General features: G+C 38.3%; 2 protein-coding genes across 14 annotated transcripts in view; one reads left to right on the top strand and one right to left on the bottom strand.

Moving 5' to 3' along the window:
• The window catches only part of BMAL1 (basic helix-loop-helix ARNT like 1), a 51509-nt gene extending 50624 nt beyond the window's left edge, over nt 1-885 (top strand). For 5 of the 8 annotated variants that reach the window (XM_062575834.1, XM_062575833.1, XM_062575832.1 and 2 more), the window contains one exon: nt 289-885. In XM_062575834.1, the coding sequence (XP_062431818.1) occupies nt 289-449 (161 nt within the window). In that variant the 3' untranslated portion in view covers nt 450-885. The remainder of the gene's footprint in view (nt 1-288) is intronic. The other 3 variants (XM_062575836.1, XM_062575838.1, XM_062575835.1) reach the window with 2 other exon arrangements.
• A 282-nt stretch (nt 886-1167) lies between these two features.
• The window catches only part of BTBD10 (BTB domain containing 10), a 28870-nt gene continuing 13754 nt past the window's right edge, over nt 1168-16283 (bottom strand). For 4 of the 6 annotated variants that reach the window (XM_062575841.1, XM_062575842.1, XM_062575844.1 and 1 more), the window contains exons 2-8: nt 9271-9464; nt 8332-8617; nt 6201-6303; nt 5316-5436; nt 4194-4391; nt 3160-3270; nt 1169-2439 (exon numbers count right to left, since the gene is read on the bottom strand). In XM_062575841.1, the coding sequence (XP_062431825.1) occupies nt 2129-2439; nt 3160-3270; nt 4194-4391; nt 5316-5436; nt 6201-6303; nt 8332-8617; nt 9271-9424 (1284 nt within the window). In that variant the 5' untranslated portion in view covers nt 9425-9464 and the 3' untranslated portion in view covers nt 1169-2128. Of the gene's footprint in view, nt 2440-3159; nt 3271-4193; nt 4392-5315; nt 5437-6200; nt 6304-8331; nt 8618-9270; nt 9465-16283 lie in introns of all 6 variants that reach the window. The other 2 variants (XM_062575840.1, XM_062575839.1) reach the window with 1 other exon arrangement.

The raw sequence follows: 16283 nt of genomic DNA, 5'->3' as shown, positions 1-16283 counted from the left end.
TCCTAGACATTAATCTAGATTATTCTTGTAGTAGAGCACATCATAAGATGTTCCGTATCAGGTATACTGGTCACTTCTGAGAGGTGACCTAACCTTTGTACTCTTAACTCCCAGGTGTCAACAATATGCCTGAAACTGTGGCATCCTAGCTATCAGACATACTAACACACATAGAATAGTCAGCCTGTTCAGCTGTTCTGCTCTTAAGCCATGTGGCAAGTGACCATTGCAAATAAAGTCATCAAATAAATCTGGACTTGTAACAACTTACTGTATTTATGCTTACAGGGGAAAACTCTCATATAGGCATTGATATGATTGACAACGATCAAGGATCAAGCAGCCCTAGCAATGATGAAGCAGCAATGGCTGTAATAATGAGCCTTCTTGAAGCAGATGCAGGTCTCGGTGGCCCTGTTGATTTCAGTGATTTGCCATGGCCCTTGTAAATGATGCACCTTGCTTCAACATCCAAATATCAAAAGTGCATTTATTGGTGGAGTTCTGCAGTCTGTGAAACTTGTTGGATGGAGAAGCTTTTATGTATGAATTTCATAAAAGCCATATCAGAATGCAACTCATCCTACCATGTGTAACTTCAGACAACGTGGAATAACCCGCTACAGTGTTTGTGTGGATTTGGTTAGCTGTGTATAGCTTGCATTACTTGTATATTTTGGATTCTGTTGTTTGAATTTTTTTAAAATCACTGTGCAACTCACTGGCATCAGTGGTAGCTTTTATATGCAAATGACCATTTCAGATGTATGGTGTGTTTTTACACTGCAAAACAGTCCCCATGTGGATATTTCTTATACTAATTGTACCATAAAGCTGTTTATTCTTTCTTGTAAGAATCCTTTACTATAAATATTGTTAAAGTGTAATGTATTAGACAGTTAAATATTTTTAAATAAATGTTTCCCTTGTTCTAAAATGGAGCATTTACTTTGATAAATAAATTTGATAAAGCCCTGCTGAAGGTGCATGCTAGAAGTAGTTGCATATTTATCATTTCTTTCTTCGTGGGGAAAATGCCTCAATACATACATTGTAAAGACAAAATACTGCAAGTGTGTATCTAGAGAAGCTACTATTTAGCTTAAACTACAAAAAAACCCAACTTGCAACAGAAAAGGCTAGTTAGGTAGTCTGGTAGTGCCACAGATTTCTCTTTAATATTAAAGTAATACTTGTTTTTCACCCAAAATAATAAGTAACAATCTAAGTATTCTCCCACCACCATAAAGAAAGAAAACCAGTGACTTTCAAAATTCATTTATATATACTTGATCTTATTCACAGATAATTCAAATCAATTAAAATAATGGAAATTTTATTTGAATGAAAAACTTGTTTACAATCATTAATAAATGAAGAATGAACCTTTTGCATTTTCCTATTTTGTGACACGAAAAATTTAGTAAATAAATATTTGTGAACAGATTAAGGTAAGGCAAAATTTAAGATAAAGCCCCTATCAGGTGTTCACAACTTTTGAACATGGCTCACGCTGCAAACAAGTGAAAAAATTCACCAAAGAACTTGAGTTTAGTAAGATGTTGTATGGGTAATTGAATCATGTCCTCAATCCAAAAACCCAGTAGTAGTATTTTTGTGCTCAACCATATACAATAACTTTAAAAGGGTCAATCTAGTCATCGCAAAACTATTTACAGTTAACACTTTTGATAGAAGCACTTTGTTAGTATTGTGCAATACATTTACAAAAAATGGCTTGAAATTCCATTTATCAACCATTTATAAAGTGCTACTATCAGTTTCAATTCTGCATTCTAGCCCATGTGCAGCAATATTGAATGTACACTAGCCACCAACACATCCCATTGTTTTTGATGGGCTTAGAGTGAGGACAGTCCAGCATACAAATAACCAATGTCACAAACCTACTGGTAAACAAATACATGTATGTAACTGTAACCGCAGGATGTTTTTATCTGTACTCTTTAGAAAACAATCAGATGCTCCCTTTGGTCTTTAAAAAGGTCTACACTGCAGTATCCTGAACACTGTTACACAATGGAGAAAAACTGGAATTGCAGTGTAGCATGAGTTGAGTACAGAGTCACTTTAAAGTAGCATGCTTTTGTTTTAATACGAGTCTACATCAGACCGCTGGGTTCTGTCCCTCAGTATCCATCTCACTGTTATTAGGCGGAGGATGAATAGGCAGAATATCCAACTCATCTACTTGGGGTGTAGGATGCATTACCACAAGCTGGTCCTGGGGTATATCTGCTGCTGCTGCTGCTAAATTTGTAATAGATTTGCTTTTCACACACTGAAAGTCAACATGCCGACTCTTTCCTTCCTCCTTCTCCCATGACATCCGAATAAATGGTCTTTGGACGTAGTTGTAAATCACCTCAGGCCTTCCACCTGGTCGCTTTTTCACTTTCTCTTTGTATGTAGGGTAACCTAAAACATCAGATAATAGCGAAAGTTAACATTTCTGATTAACGTGCTGATTAATTCAGGCTTTTCTTTTACAAAAAGACAACATATGAAGGCATAGTGAAGATGATTAGTAGTTGTCACCACCAGCATCCTGAATGGGACCAGATGCCACTGTGTTCCATTTAATGTTAGCTAAGGAAGGAAAACGCAAATCAAAACTTTTTAATTACCAACTGAATTGTAAAGAAAGAGGTTAAAATGCTACCAATAATGAATATGTTTTTAGCATACATTTTAGTGAGAAGACTCTTACAAACTTTACAGACAAAGCTAGTTGCTCCTTTCTTAAACCAAAGCATCAAGCTATTTCTGTAGCACTGTGATCTGGAAGGCAGGATGCGAGACCTCAGAAGTAGAAAGCAGTGTTGCCCTGATCTGCGATTTAAGTTTCCAAGCAGGATCCTACTGCTCATCTCCACCATCTCACCTTCCCCCCAGCCTAACTTAATCTACAAACAGTCCAGGCAGGCAGATAAATTCTGTAGTTCAGCCATGAGCCTGTTACCAGGTCTTCTAGCAGGACCAGTTGCTTATTGGGTACCCTTCCCCCACTCGCCATTGTATTCATCTAGCCTATGACACACAGTATCAAGTCTGATTTCTTCAACTGTGAAGACGATCATAAAGTGAAAGCGCGGTGAAGCTCTTCCCTAAAGAGCCAGTTTGTAAAAGCAAACTTACCTTCAATGCCCAGTCGGATTTTCTTGAGCCCCCTTTCCTTCAGGACTGATTTGGCCACATCTCGATTTTCAATGTATTTGAAGAACCTATACAACTTTGTGCTGTAAATAACTAAAAGTACATTCTAATGAGAAAAATTGTATTCAAAAATTACACTTTTACAAAGATTTCATAATATTTTTGAACAGTTTGGACTGTAATAGGACAATTCACAGAGCAAACAACATGAACTACTCTGAAACTCGGTTCTACCAAAAAAAGACATCTCAGTTCCCCTCACCACCACCCTTACAACGGGATTCCTGCAGACATTCCAAAACCTCTCCATTCTGCCTGCCACGATGTAAGAGATCTGAGTTCCTGGACAAATCAGTTGCAGAAAACTTAGACCCATAAAGCAGAGCAAGAGGGAGTCCTACAAAAATCTGCTTATATAGCTCCTGAAAGGGATTGCGGTCACTAATCTTGTAAGAAAAGTATTAAACTTAAGACAAGCATGTCCTTTGTACTGGAGTACAAAGAGCGTCTCAAGTCCCACCTCCCCCCTCCAAATCCTGAAATTCGGGTTTGCACACTGGAAACATATTTCCAGCTACAGGGATAATACACATGCAGGGCAGTGCACTCCATTAACAGGTACTTTAACTTCTTTACAGATCAAGTTATTACACTTACAAAATATTAGCAGACACTCACTTTCTATTTCAAAGCACTAGTTGTTCTCCCTCAGTTAACAGGACCCCATCCAACTTCTCTTGTCAAGCTCTTTCTGAAAGTATTTCCTTCCTCTCCCCCTCCTCCACAGACTAACAATACTTTAAAAATAAAAGATTAGTTCCTCTTTTTAACCTAGATTTGAATGCAACATATGCTTAAATGAACCAAAATATTAAGCAGAACTACCAAAGTTTTTGTTAAATATTAGGGATGTTGTAACGACTTTGCTAACAGTGCTCATGAATAAGTTAAAGCAGCATGTTTACTACTACCTTTGCCATAGTGTGGCTCACTGAAAACCATGAAAACAAACTTACTTTGTGAATATTCCTCTCCCATTTGTGGGGGATACTCTTCATCCCAGTCAACCACATCATCATCTGTCAACACAACAATATGGCATTCTCTTTCACCACTCTGAGCACTGGCTACCATTAACGGGAGAATCATTTCTTCTAGGTAGAATTCAAACTGTTTGCGAGCACCATCATTTGACAATTCATGCATGAGAGCACCTGAAAAAGTATAGATGCATAGGCATATTTGAAAATTCAGTAAAGAAATGAAAGCAAAAGAAACACTAGTTCTGTTTATTTTGTATTATTTACTGCAGATAGTTGTAAATACATTTTTAGTTTATTAGTTTGCACAAGATTGGAACTTTTTCAAATGTTTACCAGAACCACATCAGCAGCTCAAACTGACAGGACTGTCCTGCAGATAGATACTAATGTTCTGTTGGGTAGACAGTGCAGTGACTTCAGCAACACTGAGATCTCCTGAATGTTTTACTACTGCTAAACGTGTGATAATTGTGTGCAAGACTCCTCTGAAGCTTTCTAAAAGAAAGCAGCAGCCTAAAAACAAGGCCTCAAAACCTCCACAGTGTCAGCTGCTAAATCCTTCCGCTAAGGACAAAGTGCACAGAGTGAGCTGCCTGCTGAGTCACGCTCTGTGAGGCAACAGCCGTCACAGCCCCGCTGGGAGAGGCGGACACTGGCTCCTGCACTGAGCTCACAGCTGGAACTGACCTGGATTGACTTGCTAGGCAGGCACTGCACTGAACGACACAGAAGTCATGAGACAACAGGATCTAAGATGTAGGCCAGGTCATTTTAAAGCTTTGGCAAAAATTCTGGCTGCATTCAGGGAAGGAAAGAGTTGGAGAGATGCTACACACTTGGAAGTGATGCACCAGCACACCTGTACTTCTCTTGCTAGCAAAATATCTTATTTTTCTTACACGAGTAGTGAATAAATTATCCTCCTGCTCCTCTGCAAAAATACCACTTAATATTAGTGGTATCTGTATTGTAAATACATCAGGAGATTTCAAGTATTCCTCAGAACTAAGTACAGCAGAAAAATGCATCTTCTCATTGTTTCATTATCTCAAATACTACCCATCATTCACATACTTACAAGAATTCTATACTTACTGAGATCTCTGCATTTAATAGTACTATATTCAAAGGAGATACAGAGATAGTCACATGCTTCTCTCAGTTCAGGAATAGATATCCCATCAGGACAGCGTATCACTCCAGTCTTGTAGTAATCCTACAGTAATACCATAAACAAGAAGCACAATGCACTCTAAAATATTCACTGACATACATTTAATTGTTTATAACGCTCTCATCATAATCAATCCCCTAAAACTTAAAATAAGGAAGAGCAACAGGTGTGTTAAATTTTGCTAATACTATTGTCCTCAAATTGATCAAGTTTCTGAAGTAGCTGCTTTCAGAGCAGTAAGCTCTAGCTAAAACTGCTATTTAAGTGACAACTATTAATATTGATCATTTTGGGGTATGTATACTGTCTTTTGTCTATACATCACCCAGCTTTTGGTATTCTGGTTCCGTCAAAATAGTACAGCAGCTCTACTCCTTTGTAGAAATATGAAATGCGTAAGGGGTCGTGTTCTTCTCAGACTGAAATTCGCTTTTCTCCTGTACCTCCTGTAACTTAATTTCAAGTACTGTACTTGAACTACCTAATTTCATTACAAGAGAAGGCAAATACATCTGAACTAGGTGATTGTGCAGGTGTATAAGAGAAGGTGGACAGATTTCTAGCAAGCAATATATTGTGGTTTATTTCGTGTGTTCTATGGCTAACATATGTGCATCTTTAAAAATAGGACTGTTTTCATACTAAGTTCCCCCCTCCCTAAAGAACAGTACAGAAAAACAGTATTTATTCCTTTCACAGAGTCCAGATATGTAAGACTAAATCAAGAAGTTACATATTTTTTAATACTTATAGTATTTAGTTTGATAGTGCTTCCCCCTGCCTTTTTTTCCTCCATAAAAACTCACCAGAATAGCACGAAACACAGTGGACCCAATTCCTTCAGCAACTTCATACTCTCCTTTTTCATTAGGACGTGTAAAGTTATGTTCTCTGCCTGATCCAAACATCCTATTCAAGAAAACAGGTAATTTAGTTAGAATTCCTTATTATGATTTTACTTCTCAGCTTTACAATATGTCAGAAATTGCTCTGAAATGGCAGAGGAAAGGAAAGCCTATCTCATCTTGTATGTACACACAGTGTTCAGTTTATGTTTAGCAACACCACTAGGAAATAGAAAGTAGGGTAATGTAACCAAGGAAAGACTAGCTTTATTCTTCAACCTTCACCTACCTATATTATTTGATCAAAACAAGAGTTAGACCAGGCCATTTCCTGCCTGTACCGAAGTTGGGCAGGAGCTCAGAAGATATCTTTGGCACTCATATGGTGAACGCAGCACAAAAACAACTTCTGCTCTGAAATTCTGATTATTTAAAAAACACTTGAGATAATTTGAGAAACAAAGCTTAAGTGTTCAGATAGACACAACTCATCTACATTTAATTTATTTTTAAAAAATTAGTTAATTTCAAAGTTAAAATATCATTGTGATAGAAGATGCCCATAAATAAGCATAGCATGTACAGCCTATTTCTTCCTGTTAGGATGCACAGAAATTTAGACTAAGGAGACAACCACAATTTTAACTTAAACTTTTCTTCATACCTCCAACTGTATCTACAATATGTAATTGAACTGTCAGAAAAAAATCCAACCTTTTAAAATGTATGTCTCAGCTACACCCTATGCTTACAAAAATACTGCCATCTACTTTCTGTTTTACTTAGTAAACCTACCCAAAGGCAAAACTTTGCTTTCATACACACCACCCAAATAAATATACAGCGGGAGTACTGTGCCCATTTACTGTGGAGAACAAATTCACTTCTTCCCCTTGCTACTTTGACATGAATTTTCTGTCTACTTTCTAAGCAGAGAAAGAATATTTATGAAAATGGCAGTCTAATAAGGTACAGGCTTAAGGCAAAGAATACATTCCTACTATAGCTACTTTTACCTCCCAGTACATGCTAGTTAAGCAGTTCTTGCTCAGTGTCCTGTGAATTAGCACTGGGGAAAGAGTGGGTATATAAATAACTTGCATTTTAGAGCAATGTTTTCATATTTTTATTAGCCTACTTTTGAATTACCAGAAGATAAAATAAGGTTGTTCCTTGGACCAATCCTTGAGGGCAGAGTAACTCAGCAACACAAAGAAATCTAGTGCATTTCCCAGCACCACTTACTCTGAGGGTGAACATGAAAAAGGAGACTGTTTCACCACATAGCTTCACACTGATACAGCATCTGTTATACTGGATATTCACTTGTAGACATGTGTGGCATATTATACAAATTCCTTATATCAAGAATTTAATTGTATTAATGATTACTTCTATTTCCCTTTACTGTTTTGTTCTTCTGCAAGTTTGTAAACAAGCAAGAAAAATATAGTATCTTTTCCTACCAAGTAAACCTGTTAAAAATATTGCTCTTCATAGTTTCTACATAAAGTATCACATGCCCATCTGCAGATTTTCATCCTGTTTTAAATGCTAGGTCTCTTTGCTAAGGGACATGTCTGCCACACTAACAACAATATCCATTTGATATTCCCTTGTTCAAAAGGGAAGACATTTCAGAAGACAAATTTGCTGAGCTTAAATGTTGTTAGGGTAGGCCCATTACGCAAAAATAAAAGTTCCTTCAAGGTTCTCCTCCTTGCTAGTTTGAAAGAGACAAGCTATACTCATTACTCTGTCTTACAGAGCAGCTAGCTTTAAGAACAAGAGATAGCATGAGACAGACTCAATACAGAAGCAATACTCAAAAAGATAAGAGCACAGGAGTATGTTACGAAATGTTCATTTATTTAGGAACTCTTGTGTCTCTACGTAAAAGATGTCTACTAGCATCTCTGCCAAATACAGAGAACTTGTATCTGATCTTTAAAGACCTTCACAAAGTGATAATATTAAATGTTAACAGATCAGCTGTAATAAGATAAGTTCAACAGCTATTTAAATACAGCTCTTAATACATACAAGTGTTTATGACTTTTACAGTTAGAAATTAAAAAAAAAAGATACAAACCTGCCCAACATTGTATTAGGCTGCGCAGTAAAGATAGAAGGGTCTACAACAAATCTAGTGTTGTCTACTATGAGCGTTACTCGTTCAGATGTTCTTACGTTCCGAGCTCCTTCTTTTCCATTTTCATATACAAATACCATTTCCCCACCAGTCTTGCAGCTCCCATCAGAACTTGACTGGCTGCTGTTTCTGCTGCTGTTCCCCATGCTGACAGTGGAACCATTTGGGGAAGTCTTCTGAGGACGAGGGCTGCTTGGTCGAGATGAACTGTGATCCTTTTCTCGATCTTGAAGGGGAGTAGGTAAAGGGAGAAAAAGAAATGTGAAACTAAATTAAGATTTACATGAGTTCTACGCAACTTCCTTCCTTCCAGAAGGAAAACAAGGCAACTTGATAAGTTACAGACAAACTCAATTAAAGATATTCTAATTAATAATAATAAAAAACCCTACAGAAATAACAATCATCTATATAGAGACCCCAAAGTTCCTACTACTTAGGCATCAGAGGCACCTTGTCTTCCCAAAGTCATTACAAGAATGATTTAGAATTTAACTCCTTTTTTGAAAAAGAAGCTCAGAGTACAGGAGCAAAAAATTCTGTGTTTAATGCTGTAGTTCAAAGTGACTGCCCAAGTTTTTGTCACCAAAAAAGAAAGAGGTTTTTCTAGAGCTGTGTTTCTATGTACCTAAATGCTATCAAGTTAGGAAAAGTAGTCAATTCTGTCCCCAGGAGAATTTAATTGCTCTTAATTTTGTTCAAATCACAAGAGCATTGCATAAAAATACAGGCTGCAGATTGAAGGAAAAAAAATGACCTGGCAAAAAAGGTTGCTCTCAGGTCAGAGGGCACACGTTAGAAGTTTGTATGCTGTACCATTCTTTTAACAAAATAGTAATTAAGTTTTTAATCCTGAAAGGCTATAGACTCTGAACACACCAGAGTGATATTGTCTTGTTGGCGAAGTAACATTCCGGATGCACGGAGTGAGCTGAGATTCTGCTCTTTCATGGGATGAGTCACGAGATCTGTCACTTGATCTGCGTCTGTCCCTCGATCTCTCATGTCCACCACTAGCACCATGAAGGCTCATTTTTGTACAATCAAGTCCTTTAGCAATACGAGATGAGGTACTAAAAAGAGAAATAAGTGTTCAGCATTTCAAAGCTTCAAAAATACAGTATATTTAAATTTTAAAGGCATTTTCAATTTATGCTCCATGTACATAGTTTGAAGATGAGTATTATCCACCTCCATTTGCTTTGCTTTATGTGTATATTAACAAACATGAACAATGATTTGGAACATTAAATAAATAGATAGCAAGAAATACCTGTTTATTCCTGTGTGATCCAAAAAAGCATTGCTTAAATCAGCCTGGCCATGAACCTGAATTCACAGAAAGCCCTTCTAGAACCAGTAAGCCAAACACAACTGAGCATTTTACTTTGACTCTTAGTGTGACATTATGCATTCTAATCAAACCAAGAAATTAAAAGGTAGGGGTCATTTTTTCCAATAAAACCTGTTTTGGAAAACCTTTCTCAGAATATAGATTTCTAGTGCTCACTTGGCTATTACTGCAGCTTGTCTTTTAAGAAGGAGGTCAGCCTTAAGCTGGTTAATGCATTGAGACACACCAGTCGAGAGTCTGTGTCTGTGCATCGCCTTTACTTTCCAGTTCCTCTTAGAAGAGCCAATAGAAAGAGATCACAACCCAGAGAATAAATATATCAGCTATACCATTAAAGCTAAGATCTACAGCGTTGTCAGTAACAAGTTGCACATTTGTTCTAAATTAGCAAAATGTAATGCAACCGTTTTAGATTTTTTTAGACTAAATCATGTTGTATTTCTTAATTTAAGATACTGATTTTATTTTGCAATTAATTATTAAACCTATCAACAAAACATTTTAGTTCAAGGTCCAGTGCTTTAAGAAACTAAAAATTGAATATCAACTACAAAAGCTCCGGTAACAAATTTCAGCAAAAATACTTACATCTTTAATTTATACTGTTTATACAAAATAGGTATTTCAGGACAACATAGACCCATCTGTCTCTCTGCACCCCTTTGGAATTCCTGTACCAGGTCCTTTGCTACTTGCCTTTAGAGCACAGGCAGGACAACACTCCTCATTTACAAGATAAAAGTTTAACTAAAGAACTGTTTAAAAACCCCAAGTACTGGAGTACTGAGACAGAAGTGTGGACACCTACAAGATCTGACAAGGTGCAGAAGGATCATTATTTCCCACTTGTTTGTGGCCACGAAACAGGGCCACAATAACCCACTTGCTTACAGCTTGTGAATCCAGCACTTACCCAAGAGACCTTAAACACCTCTGCTAGGAACGCTATACAATTCAAGAGCACAAAGAGGTGAAAATAACGGCCTAGCCAGGAACAGCACAGCAAATTTTAAGAGCATGAACTATGCAAGCAAGTTGCATAGAATGTCCTCTTTCTACTTTGCTCAGAAGGAAAATAAAAAAAAAAAAAAAAAAAAAAAAAAAATCAGGGCTATCTAAAAAGCAAATACCCAGTATGACACATTTAGCTTCACTGTTTCAGCTTCCGGTATTAGTGACTGATACAAGAGGAGAAGTTTAAATTAGAATGAAACAGGCTACTATAGACCTTATCATACAGTTTATATTGATGTTAAAATAGGCACAAAATGGATATTAGCATGCAAAGAATATAATGTACTCCTCAGCTAAGGGGTGCAAGTTTCTCCCCACCCCATTTGAGTGAGGGAAGAAGCTCATAACTGACAAAGCAGAAGTTTGGTGCAGAGAGAATCTACTGCAATACTGTTTCCTGCCAAGCTGAAAATATGCTGCAATAAGACATGCATCTTCTAGATGTGAAGTCAGCCAGAGGTCTATTGACTAAGGTAAAACAACTGCAAGCCTTGCCTATAGCTGGAAATGCTCAGATGTACAGTCCAAGAATTAAACCAGTCTCATTAAAAGGCAACAGTACGCTCCACAAGCTGTCCGATGCTATTTTGAATGTATACAGATATGAAACACTTCAGCACAGCTAATGCGTCTCCTTACTTGTTTTACTTCCCTATTATAAAGAGATATGTTCTGTATTATGAAAAAGAAACTGGCAAAAATTTGAGAGATTGAGACCCTCAAATATCCTTTCCATGAACATCAACAATTTAGAAAAACCTTTGACCTCTTCTTACATATACACTAACGCATACAGAAGATAATCTAACAGGTATGAAATGTGCCCGCAAACTAGGGGAAGCGATAGTTTGTAGCCTATGATTAAAACCTAACTTGCAACCCAAGTTTGAGCTCTGCTTACTGATGACAATCATCATCTATGATAGGTTTAGCTGTTAGTGTCATCTAACAAAAAAAGTCACAAACTTAAGGAGATTTTTTTTTTTTTTTTTTTTTTTTTTATCTGCCCTTACCTGTTTTATATTTGCACATCATGGTGTAACCATCCCAGAAGGAGAGGGAAAAAAAAAAAAAAGTGTACTGAAATACGTACATGGCAGTCTGGAGACAAATCATCTCAGCAAATCCTAACAAAACCACATGATCGAGCCTTTGTCGATGAAGCACTTTGACCCTACCTCCAGACAGTATTTTTAACCATGTAGTGAGAAACCATGGTTTTGCAGGTGCCCCATTTCATAGCAGCAAAGTTATGATTCCGTATTTCTCTATAACCAAAGCACTTTAGTTTCTTAAAAGAGAGAAAACATAGTGAAAAATGAAACCTCTGCGAGGATTTGCAAGCATATCACGATCAGACATGAATTACCTTTTAACAGAGGAGGAGGCAATTAAAATGCAACTCTTAATAACGGAAAACTATCTAAAGCCACATTACCTTCTAAGCAGTGATTCAGAGTTCATACTGAAGGAGTGTAAACCCTAGTTAATAATCTCTTCATAGACATAGAAGAAAACAGGTGCTACAGGAAGTTGCACTGATTCAGCTGGCATCAGCCTTCCTCCTTAGTCATTTCGGAAGAGATGCCAGGCGTGTTTAGCTCTAAATGTTCCAGCTACTTTTTCCCACCACCAGAACTGGGCTACTTTTGCCTTGGCAGGTACAGGGAGCAACCAAGGCAGGAGGACACAGGCACATGCAGATACCTTTCCTGCTCCGGCCAGCCGCAGCCAGCCCCTCGGAGCGGGGCCACATGAACTCGTAGTTCAGCATGCAGCACTGCTGAGGAGGCAGAGACCTCCAGGTGGAGGAGGACAAGAACTTTTAATATTAAAATCAATTTGTTTCTGAAGCTAAGTTGGTAAATAATTTGAAAGAGGTGTTGTTCAGATTGCAACTGCAGACACCGTTCATTTGTTCTACTTTTACACTGCATCTTCCCCCTTTAAGGTACAGATTAACACTAACTGCAAGATATCAGCCAGAAGAACAATACACAAAATGCAAGATATCTGAGAATTCAAGTAGTCTGGCTTAGGACAGCACCATATGAATCACGAATCTTCATTCATTTTAATTACAACCACTTACAGTGTCAATCTTAAGGCTCATCATTGTTGAAATACAACGCACAAAAAATGTAAATGTATTTCTTTGAATCACTGGATACGTATCTGATGACATTTGAAGTTCCATTTGTTCTGTAGCATATGTACTCAGAAGAAATACTACTACTGAAATGCAACTTCATTTTACAATAATCAAGATGACTAAAACTGAAGAGTTTAAACCTGAACAAAGAAAAAAGAGGTGGGATCTAGCAAGTCAGGAGAAATATTTACTTGCTTTACCCTGCAAATTTACTTTGAAAATTGTGTTACTGAGCTACTGTATAAGTTGGTCTGAAAAGGAGCCTCAATCCTACACCTGTGGCCGATATTACATATGAAAGAAGAGCTATGACTTGGATTTTACTGTGAAGAGACATTAGAAAAAGTTGCAAGTGTTCGTAGGAAAAGACAATAGAACTACGAAATGATTTTGATTTTTTTTACTTGTTAGCAACATCTTTCCCCCCCCAACAAAGCTTTTTTTTTTTTTTTTTTTTTTTAATGGGGGGGGGGGTTGAAGGGAATGCAGAAACTCTTCACTTCACACCAGTAATCTAAGCCATTTATGGCATAGATAAGCCATCTATGAGTCATTTAGAATCACAGAATCAGTAAGGTTGGAAGGGACCTCTGGAGATCATCTAGCCCAACCTCCCTGCTCAGCAGGGTCACCTAGAACGCGTTAGACAAGGTTGCATCCAGGCGGGCCTTGAACATCTCCAGAGAAGGAGACTCCACAACCTCTCTGGGCAACCTGGTCCAGGGCTCTGTCACTCTCACAGAGAAGAAATTCCCCCTCACGGTCAGGCGGAACTTCCTGTGCTTCAGTTTCTGCCCATTGCCTCTTGTCCTGTCACACGGGGCAACTGAAAAGAGTTTGTCCCCATCCCCTTGACACCCTCCCTTCAGGTACATATACATGTTGATAAGATCCCCCCTCAGTCTTCTCTTCCTCAGCCTAAACAGGCCCAGCTCTCGCAGCTGTTCCTCATAGGGCAGATGCTCCAGCCCTCTGAGCATCCTCGTAGCCCTACACTAGACTCTCCCCAGTAGCTCCTTGTCTGAGGAGCCCAGAACTGGACACAGGACTCGAGATGAGGCCTCCCCAGGGCTGGGTAGAGGGGCAGAATCACCTCCCTCGACCTGCTGGCAACATTCTTCTTAATGCACCCCAGGAGACCATTGGCCTTCTTGGCCACAAGGGCACATTGCTGGCTCATGGGCAACTTGTCATCCACCAGCACTCCCAGGTCCTCCTCTGCAGAGATGCTCTCCAGTAGGTCAGCCCCCAGCTTGTGCTGGTGCCTAGGGTTATTTTTCCCTAAGTGCAGGACCCTGCACTTGCCCCTGTTGAACCTCGTGAGGTTCCTCTCCGCTCAGCTCTCCAGCCTGTCCAGGTCTCTCTGAATGGCAGCACAGCCCTCAGGTGTGTCAGCCACTCCTCCCAGCTTGGTATCATCAGCAAACTTGCTGAGGAGGCACTCTGTCCCCTTCTCCAGGTCACTGATGAAAAGGTTGAACTGGATGGGACCCAGTACTGAGCCCTGGGGGACTCCACTAGCAAATTTAGTTTCACTCATTAACAGATTGCACCAAAATTTTCACTTCCTCTCCCTGTAACATAGTTTTAACTTAATGATTTCTTAAGTTATTGACAGAGACTATGTAGTTCATTCTGTTCATCAAGGCTTAACTTTTGCCCAAAATGGGACTTAACTACAAAACGATCCAAAATGATGTGGATAGGCCAAACTGGTCTCCACCAGGGAGTTCTGCACTGATGACAAAGAGCCTGACAAAGCCACAGCAGCCCTGCTAACAAACACAGGGCAACTGTCGGTAAGTGCTAGGGCTCACAAAAGCTTTAGGCAGACCAGATATAAAAGCAGCGTTTTTCAAACAGCAGTGAACCACTGAGAGTTAGAAGTGCCAGAAAGCCACTGGTCTTGCACAGCACCTGGCGGTCACATTATATTAATCTGCAACTTCAGCCTACAACAACCAACGATGCTCTGAGCACATAGTTTCCAATCTCTAATGCACTCTAAGAAGAATTTGCATTTTAGAACTTTGAATTAATTTCCCAGTTGATGACTAACAGCTACAAATTGCACTGAGGAATGTATGGGCAATGACTGAGAAACAAAAGCGGCATATAAGCAAAATTCTTCTCCTGGGTGCTTAATATTGTGTTTAATTTATAACTCTAAAAGAGAAAAATTAAATCTACATTCACTAAAACTGGTCAAAACCAAACAAAAATGTAGACAAGCTAAGACACAAAAGCTTATGAAGAGAAAAGAGTGTCTTGCTTTATCCTCTACTTTCCTATAGGAAAAAATATGAATATTGGTATATTTAAACAATCTTCATAAATTCAATATATTGTTCTTTCTTGGCTCCAGAGGAACATTGGGACAGTATTGCTGCACACATGCAAGAACTTCAGGGTCAGTAAGTGAAATTTTATTTTCTTCCTCAACTGCTGCTAAAGGAAGCCTCTTTGCGCAAAAGGAGAAAAGAGGTAATTTCTTTAAAAGCAGCTGTCACACAGAGAAAGCCAAATAAACTCAAAGCTTATATAAGCAAAACTGCTTAATAGAAAGTAAGTAAGGAAGAGAGTACCATCAAAATGGCAGGCTATCACACTTTGTATTTCTGCAGTGAGGTAAGAGTTTTTCTTTAAAAAAAGAAAAAACACTGTAAAAGCAATTTAATGATGCTCGAGTCATCTGCTGAGTTTTTCTTTGTCTTTATATATAACATATTGCTCTGAATATATTACTAATGATTAAAAGAGGTAATTAAACTGAATTAATTCTGCCACTAAAACAATTACCACATATTCCAATATATAAAGTTCATGTGCATCTTACTTAGCACTAACAATAAGAAGCTGTTTCATAGAACAAGTATGTTTATCCACAGAGAATTATGGTGGTAAACTAATACACTTATTGCCAGAGAAAAACACCATAAAACCTTAGCTAAACACAAGGTACACAGCAATGAAATATTAACCCAGACTCTCATTCATTTCCCCCCCTTACCTTCTAAACTTTTCTTAACTAATTCCTCTTAACATACAAACATAGATCCAATCCTTTCCTAGGATGCTTGCATTCACACAATCAACACTCAGATAAGAGGGATATAGAGTCTTAAAGACATACACTAAGTTACAGCAACATTTCTGTGAAGCTTAAAAAAAAAAATAAAGTAAGATTCGTTCTGCTCATGCTGCTATGACTTAACACAATGACAATGCTGATGCCCCTCTTCCTCCCCTGAAGCCTGCTCTTTGTCAGCAGGCATTTCAACCGACCAGGGTACACAAAGGACAGCACTTCTCCTTTTACTCATTCTTCTCCTCGACACTGTCCAGAGATTACTCCTGTTATTAGATACGCAC

Source organism: Rhea pennata, chromosome 5, assembly GCF_028389875.1.
Source record: "Rhea pennata isolate bPtePen1 chromosome 5, bPtePen1.pri, whole genome shotgun sequence".
Taxonomy (NCBI): domain Eukaryota; kingdom Metazoa; phylum Chordata; class Aves; order Rheiformes; family Rheidae; genus Rhea; species Rhea pennata.
The sequence above is the reverse complement of the archived record's forward strand: the minus strand, read 5'-3'. Positions and strand labels throughout refer to the sequence as shown.